The 25,208-nt window shown below is 37.5% G+C and overlaps 1 protein-coding gene across 3 annotated transcripts in view; it reads left to right on the top strand.

Annotated features, from left to right (window-relative positions):
• PIGN (phosphatidylinositol glycan anchor biosynthesis class N) overlaps positions 1-25,208 on the top strand; it is a 71,144-nt gene that overhangs the window by 5,785 nt on the left and 40,151 nt on the right. For 2 of the 3 annotated variants that reach the window (XM_063298792.1, XM_063298794.1), the window contains exons 2-13: positions 4,977-5,245; positions 6,796-6,917; positions 8,448-8,546; positions 9,260-9,366; positions 10,326-10,450; positions 11,916-12,046; positions 14,060-14,176; positions 15,541-15,581; positions 17,040-17,099; positions 19,570-19,662; positions 21,122-21,177; positions 25,078-25,156. In XM_063298792.1, the coding sequence (XP_063154862.1) occupies positions 5,019-5,245; positions 6,796-6,917; positions 8,448-8,546; positions 9,260-9,366; positions 10,326-10,450; positions 11,916-12,046; positions 14,060-14,176; positions 15,541-15,581; positions 17,040-17,099; positions 19,570-19,662; positions 21,122-21,177; positions 25,078-25,156 (1,257 nt within the window). In that variant the 5' untranslated portion in view covers positions 4,977-5,018. Of the gene's footprint in view, positions 1-640; positions 729-4,976; positions 5,246-6,795; positions 6,918-8,447; positions 8,547-9,259; positions 9,367-10,325; positions 10,451-11,915; positions 12,047-14,059; positions 14,177-15,540; positions 15,582-17,039; positions 17,100-19,569; positions 19,663-21,121; positions 21,178-25,077; positions 25,157-25,208 lie in introns of those variants that run through there. The other variant, XM_063298793.1, reaches the window with a different exon arrangement.

The following is a 25,208-nucleotide window of genomic DNA, read 5'->3' as shown; positions in this document are numbered from 1 at the left end:
TCTAGGAAACCGAAATGAAACAGGAGAATGACTTATATGTTTCTGCCAATCTAATGATTTCTTTGTTGCTAACAGATTCTTCAAATAAAATAACAGCTATATACATAGACATCTCCAGATGGAGCACACAAATCAAATTGACTATATTGCTACAAGAAGGTGGAAGAGCTAAATTATAAGAGCAAAGGGGTGGGTAGGGGATGACAGTGGAACAGATGATGAACTATTCATATGCAAGTTCCAAGTCAGGCTAAAGCAGAAGAACAAAGTCAACCAGCATCCACAATATTATCTTGAGCATGTACCCACCATTTTCAGGAAGCACATCACAAGTTGCTTTTAAGTCCTGAATCTCATTGATAGAAAACTAGCGGAACTATGCAGTGAAATCAAAGACATTGTTAAAGATGTGTGAGAAGGGACTTATGGGGAATCTGAAGGGTCAGGTTGGGGTCAGACCATCCTGGAAAGGTCTACCTAAGCTGTTGCTAGCAGTGGACACCAACTTGATGGCACGTAATCAATTATTTTGTAGTTCCAAGGTGCAACAATTAATGGACTCTTGTATATTTTTCTTTTTTCTTTTTCTTATTTTAATTTTATATTTTAGTTGAACTTTAGATATTGTCTTTGTTCAGTTCAGTAAAGGGTGTTAAAACGTTGCTTATGAAATGTGAACTGTGCTACTTCATATAAAGCTGTTTTTATCTGAATTCCTGTTCTGAGTGGTAAGTAGAAAAAGCAAAATATCTTTATGTTGGACAGTAGCCTTCCCCAGCCAGGTGCCTTCCAAATTTGTTGGAATTCTACTCCTCTAATCTTAGTCCCAGTGGGATAGTAGCTATGACCATTGGAAAGGTAGGCTGAATACACGTGGAAGACATACCTGCTTTGGGATGTCTGAAATAGGGATTCAAATCTACTGAAATGAATGATGTGGTGGTGTAAATCATATTCTGAGTCAATGGCTTTTGAGAGTATTGCAGGTCTTGCTAGATAGGATACGCTGTTTCCTCAGAGTTTCCTAAACTGACATCTGGAAAGTTTAACAAGAAGTTCCAAAGAGTAGATCTTAAAGGTGGCACTGATGCTTCATGACCTACAAGCCAGTAAATCAAATTATTCTCCTGGAGATTTTGCATGGGAATTGCTGATACAGAGACTTATCTTGATAAGTCAAGTGATATTAATGGAATATTAAATTCTCAGGGAGCTTTTTCCCTTGGGTTTTCTGAATTACTTAACTGCATTTCCAATTTAAAGCAGATGACATTTATTATTGTAATGTAAAATAATCAGTGAAAATCTTGACTAGAAGCTATTTTGAGCAGATTATATGAGTTACCCAAACACATTTAAATGAAAAGGCATCCAAAATTTATGTTATCAAATATATATGACAGATCCCATATATTGTGCAAATATATTCATGTTCATTTATCTTATCAAGGATGTGAACAGAATGCATGAGTCTTGAATATTTCTGCAATTATTTTTTAACATTCAAGGTGTCAGATCCTAATGTGTATTTATATATAATTTAGAAGGTCATTCCAGCAGAATGTATGGAGCCACAGAACTTGGTTAACATGCAAGGGAGTTCTTCCTACTGAACAATATAGTAGTATCAATTTAGTATTTCAACATAAAATTCTGGGTGACATTCCTGCCTGGATCCTGTTTATTTATAAATGAGTTATTTCATATCTCCTTTGCAATCTGGATGAAATAATATGTGATATTTTTAAAACCTGCCACCTAGAAAAATAGCTGCTACTCATGCTTTGTGGCAGTATACATACTATGGTATTTCTGCTTCTTGAAAACGCATTTTCAATTGATTCTTTTAAATTATATGTAGCAGGCCTATAATTCTCATTGGAGCAGGGGCCTTTTGAAAAACATGACTAAAATATTTTTAGTGGCTTGTTTGGATGCTTTAAATATATCCTTTCATCATTTTATCCTGCTCATCTGACAAATGCTTTGTAGATGTTTCTTCCTTATTGAAAACATAAATAAAAATGGATAGTGAATGGTGGCGTATTTTATAAAGATTTATATTTTGGCCTTTAAAAAAAAGGCAACCTCAGCACCCCAGCTTTGTGAACTAAACATTTTGAAAGAGATGCAGCATTAAATGGAGTGGCTTTGGGGAAATCTAGGCCTGCATTTTGCCTCATTAGGTCAACATTTTTATTCAACTTAAAGGGACCTGATTCAGCAGAAGGCTGCAGCCAAAAATTTTCCCACCAATTTATTAGCCTGTAGCTTTACTGGGAGAAATAGACGTCTCTTTGTCAAACAATAATGGAGTTGCCTGGGGAGAGCTGCCTGACCTGCTTCTTGTTTTTTATTCTGTTGCCTCCCCTGGCACTTGGTTCATAGCCCAAAAAGCTGCAACCTGTGTCTTGAATTGGTAGCTTGAGGGAAATCGGATCAGAGCTAAATGCTGACCCTGAGTGGCTTGTCAGTTTTTGCAGAGCTCAAGACTGTGCCTCAGGGATGAAGCCCAGAGTCCTAAGTACAGAAGTCCCAAATGGCCTTTTGGAGAGTTAACTAATGGAGACCTGGCCTTCATAGTTCAGGGATGGATGGCTCAGTGTGTGCATTGTTACAGATGCTCATTATTTTGATATTTTAAAGATGCTTTGGGAGTTTCAGTTGGTGGAAAATGCAATTGGTACATGATATCAGAATCCTGTTACTGTATGCCTGTATTGAAAGACATATATTGTCTAACCCTAACCCTAAGTTGTTTTATGAGTAAGTGTTATGCCTAACTTAGGCTTGGGTTGTAATTGCATTTTTGTCCATTTTCTGTCTCATCGTTTTCTAAGGGACTGAAAATCTTCTGCCCTGCTATGGACTACCAGTGGTTCTCTAGAAACCTCTAATTACAGAAGGACTGATGATCTTTTGCCCTCTTACTGGGGACCATGAATTTCATGTGCTTGGGATTTATCATTTTTGCCGAGAGGCTGGTAGTCTTCTGTCATTAACTGGGGACTGCTAGTGTCTCACTGGGATATTGCTGCCCCTGAAGGACCAGTAGCCTCTGAATGGGGCCCACCAGTTTTCTCCCCTCATGGATTACTTCTTACTCATGAACACACATACTATCTCTCCATACTGTCAGCATGGCCATGCTGCTTGCACACCTGGATTGTGCCCCTTTTACGTTATTTGAATAAAATATATGCATGAAGCGTAACAGTGAGGCCAGATTAAGTTCTTTTGTTTCTTTGCATAGTTCAGTAAGTTTACAAAATTAAACATTTAAAATTGGGATAGAGTTAAAAGATTCAACATCCTTATCTAAGGAAGGACAAGGAGAGAAAGAGAGAGAGATGGGAAAATGGGAGAAGCAGCAATGAGGAAAAGTTCTTAGAAATCTTATTCTGAAACTTTAATTAAAAGTTTGTTATTTGTTTCACCATCTGGTGCTTTGTTGATCTATTCAGGGCAGTGCTGAGTGGAGAAAGGGCGTTGAACAAAAAGGGAACGCACAGGCTATCTGCTTCCAGAAAGGCCATGAGTCTTCTCCCTCTTCGAGTATGTCTCTCCTTCAGACCTTTAGGATGCAACATCATCTCTTTTACTTCAACACATCCTTCCCATTAATATTTCATCATTTTTCTTTGTATATAGAAGTTCTGATGTTCTTTTGCCTTCTTTTTCTATTCATATGCACATATGGCTGCAGCTGTCTGCCTATGTGAACCTTTTAGTTCTTTTTGCCCCTTATGACAATCTATGGTCCGCTTGCTTTAGGTATTTTAGCTTATTGTTAGATACCAGCTTCTTGTTTCTTCCTTCTTCTGGCAACTCAGCATCTGGCAACCTGTAAAATAAAAGAAAAAAAAAGATCTGGGAGGGGGAAAACAAATAAAAAGAGATTGTATGCACTCCTGCAAAATTACATCACAGCACAGCAAAAATAAATGTTTCCAATATGGCTTCCTTCATTATACATATCACCTGTTACTTTTGTAGATAATTTAGGGCTTGACTGTTTGATGGATTGCTCATTTTGATATGAACCTGCCCAGACACTAAGATGGGTAAGATAAACCCTCCTTAAAAAAGTGTGCTTTTAGTGGTCCATCAATTGGTTGCACAGGGAAAACGCCTTCTGTGTAGTTGCTCCCAAATGTGTTTCCTCTGGAGTTTTGTTAGCTCCTATTTTTTATGCTTTCAAGAAAGAATTTAAGCACTTCTTCTTCTGATTACTTTAATTGTGTTTCATTAGTTTTATAATGTTTATGTTTTATTTTAGAAGTTAATTGCTTTGGGTGCCTATTATTTAATAATAAATAAAAAGTAAATAAGGCAGTTAAGCTCAAGTTTTTAAATTAATTAGCTGCTTTTTTGCTTAATATAGTGTTTCTTAAAGTGTGGTCCTCCAAGACCTTCTCAGGGGTCTGAAGAATCAAAATTATTTGCCAGGTTATGTTGAAAAATAATACATTATTAAAATCCCATTGAACAATCATGAGAAGTAGTAGTGGCAGTGAATGCATCGATTTCAGTTTTTAATACAGTAAATATTGATAAATATAACTCATATACAGAAAAGCTCTTTTGGTGTCCTCCATAATTTTTAAACGTGAGAAGGGGGTTAAGGAGAAAAAAAAATTAAGGAACACTGGCTTAATGCATGCGGGTGAATCTGCATGTATGTTGACATAAAGGCTGTGTAAATCTTTTGAAAGAGGTACTTGAAAATGTTGGGGAATGCATAAAAAACTCTCTTTGAATGGTTAAAGTAGACATGTTTGCAAGCTTCATATGCTTCCTAACTTTCATTGCATGCTTGTGATTGGACAGCTATTTTGCATGGAGGGGCAGCCTCACCCTGCCTGCTCTAACTTGAGTCAGATATTGTTAGCTATTCGTGGATCAATAGCATTTGTCAACTTAGGATATAATGATTCCCTGCTCGACTGACCTCTAATTACTTTGATTTTTTTTAGTGTTCGATTCCTTGTTGACATCTTCGTTGACAACCTGTCACCATGAATATGCAAATTTTTATAATTGCTGGTGTTCTGGTACATTGTGTGTTCCTGATCTCTATTTTTGACATTTACTTCACCTCTCCTTTGGTCCATGGAATGACTCCTCATCAAATTCTGCTGCCACCACCCGCACAACGCTTAGTACTCTTTGTTGCAGATGGTCTACGTGCAGATTCGCTATATGGGTTGGATAACAGTGGCAATTCTAATGCTCCTTACCTTAGGTAACTTTGTTTTTCTTCCAATATTTGTTATAAGTACTGGTTGTTGAGGAAGAGGAGTTTGTTATTCAAGTCTAGATGTTCAAATTAGATCATTTGGTTCTTATCTTTAGGGGGGAAAACCACAACTAGTTAAGCATGACAAGGGTCCCATTTTGGCATAAGTTTTCTCTCCTCTCAGTCCAGCCATGAGTTTGCATATTTTCCTGTCTCCTTCTTCAATATGTCATGAAGAGGAGATGAGACACATCTGTTTTCTGTGTTGGAAAACTCAGAAATGGATAACCTTATTTAATTTAAACTATGATTTGCAATTAAGACAGAATAAGAAGTCATCTTTTGAACCTTCCTTTTTCAAGGTTCAGTTCATATATAATGCTAAGCTATAATTTGATGCATTTGTTTTTGTTTTAATAAGATCAATGAACCCATCCATCTTAGAGTAATTACAGATTGGTTGTCTTAAATGTAATGGCATGCTGCATTTAATTTAAAAATGGAAATGCAATGCTGAAGGAATAAAGGAGAGGGAGTTTCTGATTTAGAGGCTTGTTCTTACAATTCAGTTACGGGAGGGCAATTTAGTGCCTTCCAGATGTTTTGGACTTCAACTGCTGTCAGCTCCAGCCAGCTGTAGTGATTGGTTGAATCAGTAGTCCCAAACATCAGGTTGTCTATCCCTGCTCTAAACTATGTTTATAAATGCCAGACATAGAAATTCATGTTACTTAAAAACTTAATGTATGATTTGAGCCTGGATCTTGGGAAACCACACTTTGCACTCAAGGTTTATTGTTGGGTTCTGTGTGCCAGCCACACTGGAAAGTGAGGATTACTTTGAAGTTAATCTTCCTTTCTGGCCTCTGAGCACAAAAACTGGAGGCTAGAGCAGCTGCAAAATGAAACTATTTCAGCCACACCATTTGTTTTCCCTTTTTAACCCACATCTTCTTCACGGGTTCATAGTAATGACGATATAATCAGGGTGTGGGGGTCAGAATAACTTTGTATTTAATATAAAAAGACACATATAACACCAGTTATTTATAAAAATAATAAAGGCGGGATAAAAAACTAACAACTAACTAAATAAATAAAATTGCAACAAGTGGCAGCTAACAGTCCAACTAAGAAGTAAGATTACCACCAAAGATTTCTGCTCTTCATTTACTGAATCTAATGGTAGAGCATCTGGTAAGTATTTTGCTCATTGTTCCTATTAAAACAGTGTTTTCTCAAACTTGGCAACCTTGAGATGTGTGGACTTCAACTCCCAGAATTCCCCAGCCAGCATGTTGCCAACTTTGAGAAACACTGTACTAGAATAAGCTGTGCATGTCATGCAAAAGTGTTTTAAGTTTAACATTAGGCTTGATTTCAGCCACTAACTTGTCTAACTCTGAGATATGGGCATTCTTGTTTTCATTAACTTAGTCCAAGATATCATTCCCTTTGTTCAGGGCAGCCTAAAAGTAGATTCAGTAGGTAACTTGAGTTGTAATTGAGCTATGCCATCAGCTTTTTAATTTAGACTCAATCTTTCTTTCTTTCAGGAATATCATAACTTCAAAAGGCAGTTGGGGAGTATCTCATACTCGTGTCCCGACAGAATCTAGACCTGGGCATGTTGCTCTAATAGCTGGATTTTATGAGGATGTCAGTGCTGTTGCTAGAGGTGTGTAATATCCCATTCATTACAATATATTCTTCCACTAACTATAAAAAGTAATGCCTTAGATCCTGAGTACTTTGTGGAAGAAAGGCTTTCCGTGTCCTCTGTAGCTTCTTTCACTGTATGATGCTGTGTGTAGATTGTCAATTTGTGGCAATTTTCTCTGCATCATATCCTACCTTATTACTCTGGAGGACCTCTGATATAAGGGAGCCTTTTTGGGAAATGAAATTGCTGTGTTAAGTTGTAGTTTGGTTAGTTATGATTTATTGAATTACTGTCACCATAATTGGTTAAGCTCACACTTCATCATAAACCATAAAGTGGTTTTTTTTGTTTGGGTTTAGTATAATGCAGAACTCAGTCTACGTCTTTGAAATCCACTCATTTTAAACTTTTGTAAATGGCAACTACTGCTTTAATGTATGCTGAGTACATTTAAGTTGTGTTCTGCATACTGGAAAGCTGACATACGGCCATAATTCTACTGTTTTCTAAATAATATTGAAGGTTATGGAAGCTTTTGAATAGGCTTCTTTTCCAGAGCTTAAGCTATTATGGATATTATCTTTGAAACTAGGCTTCAACATACGTTATCTGAATGGTATCTGCTGCACAATTCTGTATATGACTACTGAGAAATAAATCACATTAGGTTTAGTGCGGTCTGTTCTCAGGTAAGTGTGGACAGAATTGCAGTCCTAACTCATTCTCTCTCCCTCTGCATATATCTGTATGTACTGATACATATTTGGAAAGAAGGGTTAGTCTTTATTCTCTCATCTGCGGCTCAAAGATACATAATATATTGCATGATCGTACTGGTTGTACAGTATGTTAAGTCACAGTATATGAGAGCATATTTTTTTGGCTTAGGGAAGTAAGCAGTTTGAAACAATGGCTTGTTGGCTTGTTTACAGTTATGCTTTAGTATGATGTGTGAAGGAGGATGTGTAGAATCATGTAAAATAACTATGATTTGCTTCTGGTTTCTGAGCTTATTCCTGGCTTATTTTTATGCCTGTCTTAAACCTCAAACCAATTCCTGAAAATGCAAGAAGAACGTTGGGAAAACAATGGAAAACAAACCAGGAATAGTCAAAACAATCCATTATTGTTTGATTTGTTTGCAAGACTGAATTGTTTAATAGGCCATAATTAAAACAAGCTGCAGCTTTACATGATACTATATATGAATAAGGTTGAGGACTTTTCCCTGAAATTTCCGATAGCATTGAGGCTGGTCAGATAGATTTTTCGGTCACTTTTTAGTAAACGTTGGCATAAAGGTTCATTGAAGATCTATTTATTACTTCTGTGTAGGGAATTTGGAAGTAATTTTCACATTTTCTATACAAAAATTAAGATTTTTCCAGTTAAAAATATGTATGTAAGTTGCTAATTGAATGTGATGATGTGGATTCACTTTCCCTAAATGCATATGCTGCCTTTATATCTTTTAACACTGGAACCAAACCAGTTTTCCCCCCTCAGAAAACATATAACCTCAGCAATACATCTCTTGGCTTACAGGATGGAAAGAAAATCCAGTGGAATTTGATTCTATTTTCAATGAAAGTAAATATACTTGGAGCTGGGGAAGTCCAGATATTCTACCTATGTTTGCTAAAGGTGAGCTTGTCTTGATGTTACTGATTCTTCTAGCAATCAGTAAACCACCAAAATAAAGAGTTTTAAAATAGCTTAGGAATAGTATTAAAATTTTCTTGCCCAAGCCACTTGGATAGGTATTCTAGGTTCCCATCTTCTTTGTTACTATTCTATTGCAATGAAAAGCATATTTTAGTCAATCAGCCAGTACAGTAGAGCAAAGACTCCAGATATTTCTAGCTAAGCAAGCATCACTTGGATGGCTATATCAAATTCATTATGTAGATGGAATATAGTAAGATATACATATATCAAAAAAGAAAAAAAAGGCACACTATTAGTTGCAATTTGTCTTGTAGATTTCAGCTCGATATTGAGACATATTCCTATATTTTGTTACTATCTGTAGAAGCTTTTTAAAAAAATGGTACATTTTGAATGGAATGTATAACTCTTAATTTTGTTAATGCTAGTTCAGACCTTGAAGTAGCAGAATGATGGAGTTTTGATCATGTTTGATCTATTAATTCATGTACAAAAGTTTTTGAAGGTTTCAAATATAGTTTTTTTTAATATGAATCTATTCTTTTCCATTAAGTTTTGTGTAAATGTAACTACATTATCTACTTTAAAGTACTTTTAAGTGAAGTTAAAATACGTTTTGAGAAGACTTAGGGAAACTGAGTTAAAAGTATAGTTGTCCTTTTCTCTTCAGCTGGAATGCTTTGTTGCAGGTGCTACTGGTGATCATGTTTATACCAATTGCTACAAAGCTGAAAGAGAGGACTTTGGTGCTGAAGATGCCTCTGTACTGGACACTTGGGTTTTTGATCATGTTAAGGTGATTCCCTATTGTTGTTGTTTTTTTAAACAGTGTGGTACATTTTAAATCAAATGGGTTTTTAGGTAGTCTTCAGCTATATAGAACAATTTTATGTTGGATTTTCCTGTCATATGCTCTAGTTCGTAGTATAATATGTCCATATTTCCATCTGAAGGAGGAATCAACGATTTCTGGTTGCAGAATACAAACAGACCTGCCTTTTTTTCATGTAACATTAGCGTATAAGATGTACTGGGTCAGATCAAAGTTCATTCGTTTCCGTAGTGGACAAACAAATGCCAGTAGCAGAGCCTGACTTCAGTGGCGCGTGTGTATACGTGATAGCTATTAACAAAAAAATGGGTATAAGTTATTAATATTCTTACCTTCTGCTTCCTAAGTATTCCTTCAGGATTCTTACTTGGCTTTTTTTTTTGGTAATAAAAGCCAGTGGGAAAAGAATCTAATTGAGGAAAAATGATGAAGATGAGAATAGATGTTGGCTACTCCCATCCCTCTGAAAGGTGTTTCAAGGGGTTGTAAATTGTTTAGACAAGTTGTGCTACTGACCCCCTTTTCTGTAGAAATGAATAAGGATCACATTCAATAGAGGAATTTATCTAAACTTCTTCCAGGTTCTTCTGCATTGTAGTTGGTGATAAAATAGTAACAGCCAGTTTGGTCTAGTGGTTAAGGTGCTGGGCTAGAAATCAGGAGACTGTGAGTTCTAGTCCTGTCTTAGACATGAAAGCCAGCTGCTTGACCTTGGGCCAGTCACTCTCTCTCAACCCAACTCACCTCACAGGGTTGTTATGGGGAAAAGAGGAGGAGGAAGGAGTATTAGGTATGTTTGCTGCCTTGAGTTATTTATAAAAATAATAAAGGCGGGATAAAATAAATTAATAAATAAATAATATACCTTTCTTGTTAGAACAGTTTCTGGTGCTCAGAGTAATTTATTTGGTTTTCTGATCTAGGATTTCTTCAGCGGGGCTAGAAACAATGAAACATTGTTTTCTAAACTGCATGAACAAAAAATCATTTTCTTTCTACACTTATTAGGATTAGATACAAATGGTCATGCTCATCGGCCTCATTCAAGGTAAAAATGTATGATTTGTATCTTTTGAAATAAAGTACAGTATGAGTACAACCAAAGCTGAGCAATTTTAAATATCTTTGATTTATGGTACTAGTTATTCAGGGGATTCAAGACTTGATGTTACTTGCAACTTATGATCAAATTGTTTATGGACATAGGTTATATATGGATGATTGTGAATTGTGCTGATCCTTTATTGAAAGTGCTGTGTAAAATACGTATAAACATGTATGAGATGTTTTTATATATTTCTTTGCTATTTTGCTTTCTTTTTTCTTTTTTCTTTTTTCTTTTCCCTTTTTTCTTTTTTCTTTTCCCTTTTCCCTTTTTTCTTTTTCCTGTTTAATTAAATAAAAGACTTTTTTTTTTACAGAATAAATTAGATATAAATAAGAGAGTTAAGAATGTGCCTAAATCCTCCATTGAAAGCAATGGGATTAAAAGTGCATAATTATATTTGGGTAATTTCTTTTTTGTGGTTTAAGTTTCAGTTTTATTTCAGCTAAGTTAATTTCTTATAATGATTATACCAAATGAGAGATAAAATTATGACTCTGGGAAAATGGGTTAACTCTCTCATTTATGCAAAAGCTGTGGTTTAGACATTTTGTTAACATTTTACCATAATCTTTCCAAAGATTGCGGGAAAGGTTTATGCTTCTTAATAATTTTCAAATCAAGAAACTTGATGTATTATACAAGTGAGGGGTTCCAAACACCTTATGACAGAGCATGAAAGGGAATGGGGCAAAAATTGCTATTCAGGAAAAGACTTGTTTTGTAAGTGCAGCTCCCTCTGCATTAATAATAAATATTACTTGTTTATCTGGTTGATGTAAAGACTGGGCATTCTATGTTTCTAATAAGTGTTATGCCCTGTACTAGAATTAAACAGTAATGCAGTAGGAACTCTTCAAAGGCAGAACAAAGTAAACAAGAGACTTCTCTGTGCTACCATTTTAGAAGGAAAAAGATGTTAAACTGGACTATTTGGACAGCTAGAATGTTTTCCTGCAGAAGGTATTTCTTAATCACAGTTCTGCCATGGTAATTCCCATGGAGCTATGGAATGTTGGTTTGATGATTTCTTTAAAAATCCTTAGTTTTCTTTATGAACTAGAAGTCCCTCCTAAGGGTATTTTGGAGAAAGGTAATACAGGTTAACACCATTACATTGTGAATGTGCCAGTGGAAAAAATCTTTCAAGCAGGCTTTCATCTAAATAAACTCGGCATTTTGACTGTCTTGATTATTTATTATACATTATCATGTTTGAAAATTAAATGCTTGGAATGCTTTAAATTCAGATTTCTAATGTGATGTCTGAACAAATGGATATTGTAAAAATTAAGCTAAATAGAAAACTTAAATTTTTTATGCTTTTATTGCTATGGTTGGTTTTATTTTTAAATTTTGTGCAAATGTACTTCTAGATTCACAAGTATAATCTTTTGCCTTTCTGTAGTGAATATAAGAACAATATCAGGAAAGTTGATGAAGGTGTACGAGAAATTGTTTCATTGGTTGAGGACTTCTATGGAAATGATGGCAACACAGCATTTATCTTGACTTCTGACCATGGAATGACAGATTGGGGTGAGATTTTTCGGAATGCTGTGAAAGTTCAGCTCAGAAAATCATTGTCCATTGTGGTATTCCATGTTCCCCTTTCTTTGTTCATAACACAATCCAGTATTTTCTTTGCATAAGGTTAATTATATTTTGGAGTAAAAAATACTAGAAATTTACTATGTTTATAATCACAGTACTGTGTCATTTACAAGCTGTATAAACAATAAATATTACAGATGCAGAGGAATGCAAATACAAGCCAGCATGGCTACATTCTGAGCCATATCAGTCTTATACAGTACTAGAAGCACCCTAACAACATCAGAGATACCTCTCAGGGAATCCTTTCACAACTGTTCCAGCTGTTGTTAAACTTGGATAAAAATTATCATTGGGGTCTTTCAGGGTACCTCAGTGTTTACAATGAACAAACCACATATCTCTCAGCCTAATTGCAAGCAATTAGTTCAGATGTCAGGCAAAAGTGATCAGCTGATCAGTTGGTTCTCTGGAGCCTGTGGGGGGGAATAGAAGAGAGAGGGGAACAAAAAGGTATAATAAGGAAAAAAGTATCAGGGAAAGAGGGGAAGCTATTATTTTATTCTTAAGTAGCCACACCCATCACTTCCTCCATGTATCATGGGCATGTTATGAGGCCCCAATAGATTACTTTGTTAGAAATGCAGTCTCTGACCAAAAAAAAGGTTGCCCATCGCTGAGTTACAGAGATTTCAGTAATAGCACCTGAGATGTTCTGCCTGAGACTGAAAAAGGCTGAATGGCTAGTTGCCTAGACTAATGGTGGGCCAGTGGACCAGTGTAGGTAATTTCTTACCTGATCTGATAATCTTATCAAAAGATTGATTTTATTTTATGCCAAGGATTCATTCTGATACTGGGGACTCTCAGGATCTGGTTCTGGATTTTCTACAGATGTTTCCTGACCATTTATTTGTCATTTATGTTAAGCCTTAGGTCTGTCATTGTTTATTAGCCTTCATAATGAGCTTGGAGTCTAGCTGGCTTCATATTTCTTCAAAGTATTGGTAGGCTTGTTGCCCATATTTCTAGAACAAAGTACAGCTCTGTTATAACTTTAAAGGATTTATGTCAGAGAAGGACATTTTCTTTTTTGCCTCAGGTTTACAACAAATTGAGGGCTGTTTGAAATGTTGCATGTTTCCTAGATAGTAAAAGGTTCTGCCTAGGGGAAAGTGTGAAAATTACTTATTGATCATTATAGTTTCACACAGATATATGTTGCTTCCTGGTTTTTCAAAAGCAGAATATGTGTCTATGCACTGAGAAGCTTATAGTTTAAATTTAGATATAGGTAAGAAGCTACAAATGATAAATGAAAGCAAGTTTAGCTGGGAATAGGAAGAAAAGAGTTAACCAAAGCATAGATTTTAGTAGGTAGTTTAACAGGAGAAGAAAAACATCATGATCGTATAGGATGGGTTGAGGAATGTGTAGCCAGCTCCCTACTGCCCTAGCCAACATGGTTAATGGTGAGAAATGCAGGGGCAAAATATAAAGGGATTTCAGGATGGTGTTCAGACTAAGGAATGGCAAGGGAAAACTGGCAGAGTCATTTTAAGAAAATGAGAGACCTTGAGTTTCTGAAAGTGATAAAAATTGGAGTGACAGTTACCGATGAGGTAAATGGGCAAACAGTATGTTGTAGAAGAGTTGGCTAACTTTTACTATATAAGGAAATGCAGTGCTTGAGGCATTGGTAGGAATTTGAGTTAACCTCAGCTTTGGGTTCTTGACTGGGTAGTACTAGACACATAGAAATGCTTTTAAAATAAATAATTGAAAATCCAGATTGGGGCAACCCTTCAGAAACCCAAGGGCCACTGTGGGTGGACCATGATACAGAAACGGGAGATGCATGAAAAAGTACCTCAAATGGTAGTGAAGCTGCAGATTGCCCCCTCTTCATCTAGATGATCAGGAGAAGAGAAATGGTATTCAAAAGCCAGCTTTAAAAAACAAAAAAAGACTTTGGCTTGTTTTTCTGTGTGTGTTTAGGGACTCATGGGGCAAGTCATCCATCAGAAACATTAACGCCCCTAATTGCTTGGGGAGCAGGAATCAAATATCCTCAGACAGTTACTGCACAGCCATATGAAGATACATTTTTAAAAGGTAAATGAAACTCTTTGTATAGCGTCTGTAATTATGGTTCTTCATATATATATTACAAAAAGTTGGCTTTCAGTGTTAGTAGCTGCTGCTAAGTTGATAGAATCCTCATTAAATGAATGGGAAACAAAGATTTACTAGAGGCCATTAAGTTGTTTCATGGCTTCTGAACAATATGAACTGTCTCTGCTAAAAGCAGTGGCTCCAGCGTTTGTGCCACTGTTTCTCATATTATTCGTAATGGAAACCCCCTTCGCAGAAAATAAATTTGACTTGAAACTTTTGGTGTGTGGTTCTGATTGAAGTGCCTCTTATATTTTATGAGATGGATGTAAATTTAAACTAGGCTAGTTTGCTCCCTTGTCATTTTTAATCAAGCCTAATTAAGAAATAGATTAATGCTATTAGTTTTTGTAAGTTACCAGATTTTCAGATAGCTTTAATTTCTCTTCATGCTGGCTGGAATCATCAGCATTCTTCTTGCTTGCCCAGGTATTTTGTTTCCCATATTTAACGTTCACTTTACTCACATTCTTTAACGTCATATCCCCTGTGAGTACGAATCCTTCTTGTTTCCAAGGCTGATTTCCTAGACTGGAACTATGAGGGTTAATTAAGCTTAAAAATAACTGTATAGTGTAATATTCCAAGAAAAAAATAGGTGTATCCTCCAGCACTTAAAAGGGCACATTAAATGAAATGCTAAGCTGGTCTTAGCATTAACCAAGTGTAAGAAATTACTCATGGATGCTGTACTCATTAACAGAACTGATCACCTCATGTCCAGCTCAGTATTCAGGTCACCTTGGTATTGCTAGCCAGTGCTTTTGGATGCATTAAAAAAAATAAAAATGAACATAGCAGGCATATACGTCTAAATGGAATTCGACCCACTATTTCTGGAGTGGGGGAAAAGTAATCTTTGCTACGCAGACTATTGGCTATTTAATTGTAAATTCGCCAGTCATCTGGGTTTGGACAATAAGACGCAAAACCATGACCAGAGTGGTTAAAGAAAAAGGCATAGTTCCAGAATGTGTTGAAGCTCTCTGTCTTAACTGTTTCTCGAATCATTTCCCGGCTTATATGTAATGTTATATATAGTGATTTATAAAGATATAGCTGTCCATCTAAGAGAGAGGCTTGGATGTTCCAATATATAACTTTTCCTTCGTAAAAAGTCAGCTAAAAGTGATTTGGGTTGCTTTGAGTAAATTTCTTAGTACTATGTTCTGCAGCTGAAGAACAAATACATTTGAATATGAAGAAAAAAATTATCCGAAGAATAAGCCAACAACTGCTAAGTATCAAATGACTTATTTTCCCCCCTCATAAACGATTATTCCTTTTTCCTCACCCTTTTACAGAATGGAAGCTGGAGACGTGGAGGCGGCAAGATGTGAACCAGGTATCTAGTTGCTTCAAACTCACAGTTTAACTCGTTTTTTTTTAAGATGTTACTTTTTTTTTTCTTCCATTCAATCGTATCTGATTCTCAGAGACTGCCAGGACAAGTCAGTGCAGTTTTCTTGGCAAGGTTTTTTTTCCCCTCAAGAAATGGTTTGCCATCGCCTCCTTCCTAGAGCTGAGAGAACGTGACTGGCCCAAGGTCACCTGGCTGGCTTTGTGCCTAAGGAAGAACTAGAACTCACAGTCTCCCAGTTTCTAGCGTGGTGCCTTAACTACTACACCAAACTGGCTGTCCAAAGAGAGAGACCATGAGTTCTAATCCTGCCTTGGGCTCAAAGCCAGCTGGGTGACTTTGGGCTAGTCGTTCCCTCTAGGAAGGAGGCAATGGCAAACCACTTCTGAAAATCATGCCAAGAAAACTGTAGGGAATTGCCAGGCGGTCTCCGAGAATTGGACACGATTGAATGGTTAAAAAAAAAAAAGATGCTACCAAGATTTTTTTAAAAAAAATCAAGTTTATTACAGCCCTAAGGCCAGATACAATCAAGATATCTAATAATAACAGTATTACATTTAGATATAGATACAGATGCAGATACAGAAAACAGAAAAACAGTAAGTATGATAGAATCTAAAATTAATTAGGAATAAAAATACTAAAATACAAAGAAACATAATTATGATGATAAGTTAACAGGGGGCTTTATTCTTTCTTCTTTTACTTTAACTGGGGTCTAACAGCCAAACTTTGACCATCACTTGGGTGATGGTCTCAGCACAAGAATTGCAGTATAGTGGGAATGTTATATCTGAAACACCCTTCTCAGTTTCTAAAGCAGCACTGCTTGCTTATCACCCAAGTTTACCCTATTAGCAGGTAAACCCATTTCAGATCTTGGCTATAACCAATGAATACAACAGCAATCAGGGAGAATGAACTAACGCAAAATATAGATAGAAGAAATAATGGAAGGCAGAGGGGACATTTGCTTAAGAGGAAAGAATGCTCAGATCCCCACCCCAATATTCCCGGCTTGTACACCACAGCAAGGCCACACTTGAATGAGTCCTTGTTAGCAGGTCAATGTTTGGCTGTTAGTCCCCAGTTAAAATAAAAGAAGAAAGAATAAAGCCTCTGGTAATATGGTAACTTGTTATCATAATTATGTTTCTTTGTATTTTAGTATTTTTATTCCTAATTAATTTTCAATTCTAGGCCATTTTTGATTCTAGGCCATTTTTCTCCATGCTGTGTTGATCCAGGCTTGAATTTCTTAAGAGTAATGCAGAACATTAGTTCCCGTCCTCCCTTAAACATGGAAACAGGTTTTTTAGCTACATCTCCTAAACCATGTCATGCATATAAAAATGTTTCATGATTATGCACCATAAAAGAGACTTAAGCTTTTAATTTTACTTAAGTATACATTCAAAGGTAGATTTGTTCTGTTTTTAGGCTGACATTGCACCACTGATGGCTTCCCTTATTGGAGTTCCTTTTCCTCTGAACTCAGTGGTAAGATAATATGCCATTTTTTTCTTCTCAGTATAAAATAGCTAGTGCTGGAATTTCTCTTTGAAATAAAATGGACTGGGTTCATATTTTACACTAAGCCATGGTTTGCTTAATCATACTTTACTGAATAACCCACAAATGGCTGGGTATGTACAATACACTAAACCATAATTCATTTTTTTACAGTTCATAGTGTCTGGATCCATATAAAAGCTAATCCAAAAGCACACATATCACATTATGATTTAATGTCGTTCTCAATTACACATCTTGTACAGGCTAAATCCTTAGCAAATCAGTTGATGAGAGATTCCAGAATTATCTGCCATCTTCATCAGGTGGACTTTCCATGTCCTTCTGAAGCTCCATCTTGCCTCTTAGGGCTGAGAGTTGAAATCTAGACCTTTTTCTCCTCAGCAGCATTGACAATTAGCTGGAGCTATTGCTAATCACAGAAGCAACTTCCATGGTGTTTTCATTCTTAACCATGCTTAGTTCAGTGAATGAAGAGCAATATGAGACTGTATCCTTTTAGGGTGATTGCTAGACAACAGTCATCTGCCTTATGCTCACTGTGTCACTCTGGGCCCAGCATAGACAGATTGAGCAATAGTTATAGCAATAGCAATAGCAAAAGTTGAGCACCATTGTGTCCTTCCCCTCTTGGTCATTTCTCTCCCCTGTCTCCCCTTAGATTTTTCCTTAAACTTTCGTTAAACTTAAACTTCCATCAAAGAAAGAAAAAAAGATAAGTACAACTATCAACTTCAAAACATTCGGAGTGCCATCACTAGACAGCAGAACAGAGAAACCATCTCTAGCTCTTTATGAACCCCAAATGCTTACCAAAAAAGTGTTGTTTTTTTTGAAGGGCAATATATGTGTCAGTGTGGAATCTGTGCACAGTGGAATGATGCCTTCTTTTTTAGCTTCAAGTATTTTTCTATCAGACTAAGCAACCTGGATGTGTTTTATAGTGGGTTTTTTTTCCTCCTGGAAAAGTGAATGTTAATCATTAAATATTTCAGAAGAAAGTGAGAGAGAGACCTTTTTTTTAGGTGTAGAGCAAGTTGTCCTTCTCTCCTACCTCTTTTGCTAACTGCAGTCATATTTTACCTCCTTCCATTGAATATGGTTTAAGCCGTTCCCTGATAAGAGGGATTGTCAGCTATTTATTTGGGAAGCTCTGTGGGATAAACAGCTTTCCCTACTCATGGTAACCCTGTCAATTTTAAGTTAAGTCTGCTCTGATGTTGCCTCTTCATCTGCATTGCCTAAACTTTGGACCTTTTACTTATTTGCTAACCTGAATGCTGTTTCTGGAAACAAGGGATTGAGAAGAAATACTCTGTTGTGTAATGGGGAAAGTGTTGAGCCAGGCTGGGAAGAGCCGTTCAAGCCTTTCCTTGGCCATAGAAGCTCACTGGGTGATTTTGGCCAAGCATTATCTCTGTAACCTACTTCATGGGCTTGTTATTGGGGGCAGGGAAGACTTTAGAGAAGGAAGTATTAGGTATACTTTTGGGCCTTTTGGCCATAAATGAAATTGAATTGAATATTAGGTATACTGTCTTGAAGTCCTAGAGGAAGAACAGACTATACATCTAACAGATAAATAAAAAATAACCCAAACCTTTTGGAGAAATTGGACATTTGAAAAGTAGGTTTTTATTGCCTTTGGGAAATAAAACTTAATTACTCTTTTGCTTTAATCATCTGTGTATTTGGAAAAATGTGTCTTTATTGGGGGCTCAGATAATTATTACTTCGTGTGTTTGTGTGGTGTGTGTGTGTGTGTGAGAGAGAGATGGGGATTAATAATCAGTTCATTTGAAAACTGAATCACTTCTGCAAATCTCAGACTAGACAGGCATTCTCTTTACAACATCATAGCAGATGGCTCTCATGCAATTATAGCTCGACATGCAGTGAATTGAAATTTCTAATGTTCCAGCTTATGGAATGGAGCCTGAAGTTTTGTCTTCAGTCATTAATAAGCAAAGCACTTGCCTAAATAATTGTGGAAAGGGTCACATCTATCAACCAACTTTTATAAGGAAAAGTCAGGTTAAAATATTGTTAATCAGTAAACAACCTCTGAGAGAAGGGAGCTTCAGTTGTAAACCATCATGCTTCTATTTGACATGCAAGAGGGCCGTCCCCTCTACTAAACAATGGGCTAGTCATACCCATTTATTTTTTGGAAGTGGTCTAAAGGGGCCAGCCATATAAAGGGTTCTGTGGGCATTTGTCTTACTTCAGTGTATGTGGAGGGTCCCTTTTTAAAGCTGGCATTTGCATTGCTCTAGAATAAGGTGCAAATGAGTTTGCTGTGAATTATATGGTTCCCTAATTCTGAAGATGATATTTTACTTTATGTACTGTAACAGGTCCTAGTCCTTAGTAAAAATGCTTGCTTTTCTAATCTTGGGTTATGCTGCTAAATATTAATTTTGGTTTTTTTTTCCAGGGTGTTTTACCACTTGAATACTTGAATAATACTGCCCATTTTAGGGGAGAGAGCATGTTTACTAATGCTGTTCAGATTCTTGAACAATTTAAGGTACATAAGCTATTGCCAAAACGTATAAACTGCACTTTCAGATGATTATTTCTGGTAGAAACAACAGATTGTCATAGTAGAAATAGAAATAACATAGTAAATTGTAAACTGTACTTATAATTTAGTATAATAGTAGAATTATTGCTAAATGAAAAGCAGTGGTATTATGGAAAAACTAGATTAAATCCTTAAAACTCATTTTTATTGTGATAGCCAATACTTTCCATTGTCTTAAAAAACACATCTAAATGTTTCATGGAACTTGTGTATTAAGACAGGGAATTTAATTTCTATGGGTCGAACTCACGCTAACTGGTGTGAATTGATGTCACTGAAAGCCGTGCATTCTAATCAAGGTGTAGAATTGTTCCTGTAATTCAATTCTGATGTTATTAAGACTGGCATGCATCCTATTCCAGCCACTAGAAGATGATTCAGGAGTTGAGATTTAAATTTCTGTTGGCACTATTTATTGGTGCCAGATAAAACACAAAATGGACTTCAGCTCTTTAAGGTGCCTGAGAGTAAGATACTTCAAGGACAGTAGGCTCCAGCATGAAGGGCTACTGATTAATATTATCATGGAGGCCCTGCCTGAAATTAGGAAATAAACCCTAAGCTGTGCCTCAGTTTTGGATATCATTCATGAAAGAGGGTTGTCTTGCTCCCTTTTAATTGTTTTTTATCTACATTGCAAAGACTTTAACTTTGAGAAGGGTTTTGGAGTATAAAATGTTTTCTGTGAATTACTTCTTTTGCTATTGCTATCCTTGATGTTTAAGATTTATGTTACTAATTTATTAATTTTCAATTATTTTTACACATAAATGGTATTGTTATTTATCTTAGCTATGATTAGTACCACCTCTAATCTTTTAAGAGAGAAAGTGTATCTTTTAAAAAAATTTTAAAAGCACGTGTAATTTTAAATTTTAGGTGTAGAATTAAGGGCTTGCAACTTCTATTACATTGGGCCTATTAGGGTAGATCAGGCACTTTCCCAAAAGATGGAACACTCATATAATTCTGGATGCACATCTATTTTGTACTTTTATTTTATTCTTCAAGCTTTCCTTTTTTAGTGTGTAAAGCACCTGGAGTTGTGAGACTCTGGCTTAGGTCTAGAAAATTGTGAATAGGTTATAAATTTCTAAAAGTGATGCTGAATCTGAGGCTTGCACAAGATTGACAATGCAGATCTACTGCTATTTCTTTAAATGCATGTGTTTATGTACTAATTATTTCTCCAGTTGATAGTCCTAAGCCAAAGTAGTATGCATATCACTGCAGCCTCAAGTCAGACAATCTGTGGGGGAGAAAATTGGATTTATAATCAAATTATGAGAGAGCTCTGCTGGGAAGAACAGAATGAAGTCCATATTGTTTGTTTCAGTCATTCATTTCATACAAAACTATTTTGTTAACAATGTTGGTTATTTTTTTCTTGTTGTACATTCAGGTTAAGATGGTTCAGAAGAAGAAAACCACGTTATCATTCTTGTTTTCACCATTTAAGTAGGTACATGTTCCATTCTTAGAATAAATCTTTGTTTTTGCTTTCTACTGCAAGCCAGTCATAAAAGAATGAAACGGCAGTATCTTCTGAGTGTTGTTCTGAGACCAATTTATTCAGATAAATGAAACTTGGACAAGATTGGTGTTTGGGGGATTAAAAAATAAAACCCACATACTTAAGATCAGAGCCCTGCCTGACTTTCTTTCTAGACATAATTGATAGGGAAAGTAAAGCTACGATACAATTTAAATGCTAGAAAAAATCTGCATGACTACTAATTAATATGCCCAGTGAATTAGACCCTTCCCAATCTTTAATATTCAGAGAAGAGCAACAAGCTTGTCATGTGATCAAAATTCGGGTGTTTGGCAGCCCACCGGCACTTAAGGCTGCAGGGGTGCTTCAACTCCCCCCCACCTATCTCCCCCCATATATGCCCTTTTGGCCCCCTGCACTCTGTGGCCCCTGCGCTCTAGCTGGCCTTTGCCATCTTCTTGCTCCCACTGCTGACCAAGCATGCCTGGCCTGGCCCTTTGTGAGACAGGTGCTGGCTGCCCAAGGCTTTTTTCCCAAGGTCCTGCATGGCGGTTTCCTTGTGAGACTTGGGGAAGATGGCCTCACATGGCCAACAGCTGCCTCGCAAAGGGCCAGGGTGGGCATGCCTCATCAGCAGTGGGAGCAAGAAGACAGCAAAGGTTGACTGGAGTGGCAGAGTGCAGGGTGGCAAGGGTGACTGCAGCTGGGGGGCTGGGACTTCCCAAGATGCTGCAGCTTGGAGCTGCTCTGTTGGGGCTTCCTAAGATGCTGTGGCTTGGTGCTGTGCTGTTCAGGCTTCCTGGGATGCTGTGGCTTCATGCCGTGGTATTCAGACTTCCCTGGGCACTGCGGCTTCGCGCCCACTGTGGCTTAGGGGCCTCTTGCTGCTCCAGAGCTGCGGCACGCCAAGAAGCCCCTGAGCCTCAGTGTATTCTTTCCCCGGACTTCCTGTTCTGTTTAGACGATGAGACGACCAGGCAAGTAAAAAAGAATTCTTTATTTACAAGCAATATGTAGAATTAGCAGTTGTCCTTTAAATAATAGTTCAGTCCAATTCAAGCCCAACTGGGCAATGGCAGAGTGCTTGGCAAGATAGCAAACCAGGTTTAACTAGAAAGCATGAAGGTGCGGCTGGACTGGACTTGACTGGAATTCATGGCAAGACAGCTAGGCAGGACTCGACTGAAGACCATGGCAGAGGAACAGGACAGGATCTGGCAGGAACTGGCGGCAAGGCAACTGAACCAGCCTGGGCTGGAGGACATGGCAAGATTGCAAGGCAAAACTCAGCTATGGATCACAACGAGGTAACAAGGCTAGGCTTGACTGGAACTCATGGCAAGATGGCAAGGCAAGACTCAACTGAGCTTTGAGGCGATGCAGTGAGGCAAGACTGGATTGGGCTTTGAGGCAAGACGATGGAACTTGACTTGGCTAAGCTTTGTGGCGATGCAGCTAGGCAAGACTCGACTGGGCTTTGAGGCAATGTGGCAAGGTAAGACTTGACTGGGCTTTGAGGCAAGACGACGGAACTCAACTCGGCTGGGCTTTGTGGCAAGGCAAGACTTGACTGGGCTGAGAGGCAAGACGGTGTGACTTGAATTGACTGGGCTTTGTGGCAGGATGGCAAGGCAAGTCTTGACTGGGCTTCAAGGCAAGACGGCAAGGCTTGACTCAGCTGGGCTGCATGGTTGAATGACAAGGCAAGACTCAGAAAGCTGGGAAGTCTCTGATTCTGTAACAGCTACAGGGCAAGGCTCCAAGGACAGTTCCGGCTTCACTTCTGCTGAGGAAGTTGTTAGCTCAATGGAACGTTTGTCTCCAGTGACTCAAGTCTTTGTGCTGGCTCCTTTTTAAGCTGTTTCCTTCATGCTGTTTCTCCTGCGGAACCAATCGGGCTTCCTTTTGCTTGGCACGCTTTTTGGCTCGCCTTTCTCTTGCGCTGATTGGCGGCTTTGAATATGACTCCTGACTTTGCCCAATCGGCTGCTCAAGACTTTCCCACTCTGCTGAGTCATTTCTACTTTCAGATTCCCTGTTTTGCCTAGCATAGGTTTCAGTTTCCCCTTCCTCAGCCTCAGAGTCAGACTCAACTCTTACACTTCCTGAGCTCATTCTGCACTGCAGCAGCCCCCCTTCTCCAACTCTTGTGTGGCCTGTGCCAGCCCTCCCAGGCCTGCGTCACACCCCCGTGGCACCCCTGTGCTCCTTACCTGGGACTCCTGCCTCTTCATGCTTAATAACCCACACGTCTTGGGATTACGATGGCAATTGGGACTGCCCAGGATTGCCGTTGCTAAGCTATGAGGTCACGTGATGTCACATTTTATGACTGCGTTGTTTAGCAACAGAAATTTCAATCCCAATTGTGATTGTAAGTTGAGGACTACTGTAATGACTGTGTTACTCAATTTACCATCAAGTTCAGTTCATGCATGATTTTAGTAGAAATCTCTTTAATGGAAAGTAGCACACAGAACAGTGCAAAAGTTGCGAATGAAAGTTCCCGCATTTTCCCCAAGTTAAATGACCCAATGAGTACAAGCCTCCTCCCTCTCTCAGGCACGCAGCCCCCCTCTTCATGCCAGTCAGCTCAACTTCCTGCAGATGTCTCCAACAGCTCGGTAGCTTGATCTTGGATACCAGAGATAGTCCAAACAAGATGTTTGGAATAACACTCCTGGCACATTCCCACTCCCAACTCTACTGACTTGCAAGTCCCAACATGTGTCAAGTCCATTCATGTATGCGAGTCCAATCAGATGTTCTGGGGACGTTTGATCGGGGAGCATGTCAACCACCTGGATTTATTGTAATTTGTGAATATGCATGTACCACCTATTCATTTTGCTATCTAAATGTTAAATTGTGGCTGAAAGTTAAATACAGTAGAATCTATTTTCAGATCTAAAAATATCTATATATTTAAAACATTAATATACAGCTTCTCATTTAGAAGTTTTTGAAGTGAAAAACACATCTGCACATATAAATGTGAATAGTGCAGATGAAACATAATACAGCTCTTACGATATTATGGCCTGAAACAGCATGGAGCAATGTGGCTTTATTCAGAAAATTAGGCCGTCAAGCTCTTTTTCTAATGGAAGACAAGAATTATGTAGTTGAAATAATAATAAATTTGTCAGGTATGCTACCCATGGGAGTAAATTACATCTCATAAGGGACAATTTACAAACCATTGCACAATGAATATTGTTTTTTAGTCTCATAATTAATTGCCCACACATTGTCACTTATATTTTGGAAACTAAGCAGCTTCTGCTCAGCAGAGTTGTTAAGTCAGTTTTAAAGGTATGACCCCACCCAAACCTTGGAGATCATCTCATCATTGCCAGAGTCCCCTGATGGGAGGAGATGGATGGGGACAAATTAAATAAACAAATAGATTGCACATAAGTGCAGTGATGTAAGATCTCGTCAGGATTAGTCCCAATGATCCAGATTAATCATATTCATAATATGGATGTATGCAATTATTAGTAGAATACTTAGCTCTTTAAAAATGCCATTGGTGTCTAATATTCCATTTTATATCCTTTGCTTTTGTAAAAGTTGATTCTTTTCACAGTCCCCTCAGGCTCCTTAGATTTCTCCAGAAGCTTTCATTTGGGCAGTACCAAATCTTTTTGCTAAAAGTTCTCCAGAGATAAGATGGCATTTTTTTAAAAATTCAGTAATTATGGATAAATATGTTTTTACTAAGCACTGATCTGTCAGTAAGAATACTGCTTAATGGTACAAATTGATTGCTGAAAAAGATCTTTAAAGGCATGCCTTTTATTCCATCTTTCCGAAAAGAGTTATAAAGCTGAGATGTTAAAATATTTTGTCTTGCACAGGCCTCTCTCTGAATCAGAGCAAATTGATATTCTGAGAAAAACAAGGGTATCTATTCAGCATGAGAAATATGAGGAAGCTGTAAGTAAAGTCATCCAAGGAGCCTATTTCATCTTCCTTTAGTTTTATGTGT

Source organism: Candoia aspera, chromosome 3 (genome assembly GCF_035149785.1).
Source record: "Candoia aspera isolate rCanAsp1 chromosome 3, rCanAsp1.hap2, whole genome shotgun sequence".
Lineage (NCBI taxonomy): Eukaryota > Metazoa > Chordata > Lepidosauria > Squamata > Boidae > Candoia > Candoia aspera.
This window is presented reverse-complemented; position numbering and strand designations above follow the sequence as displayed.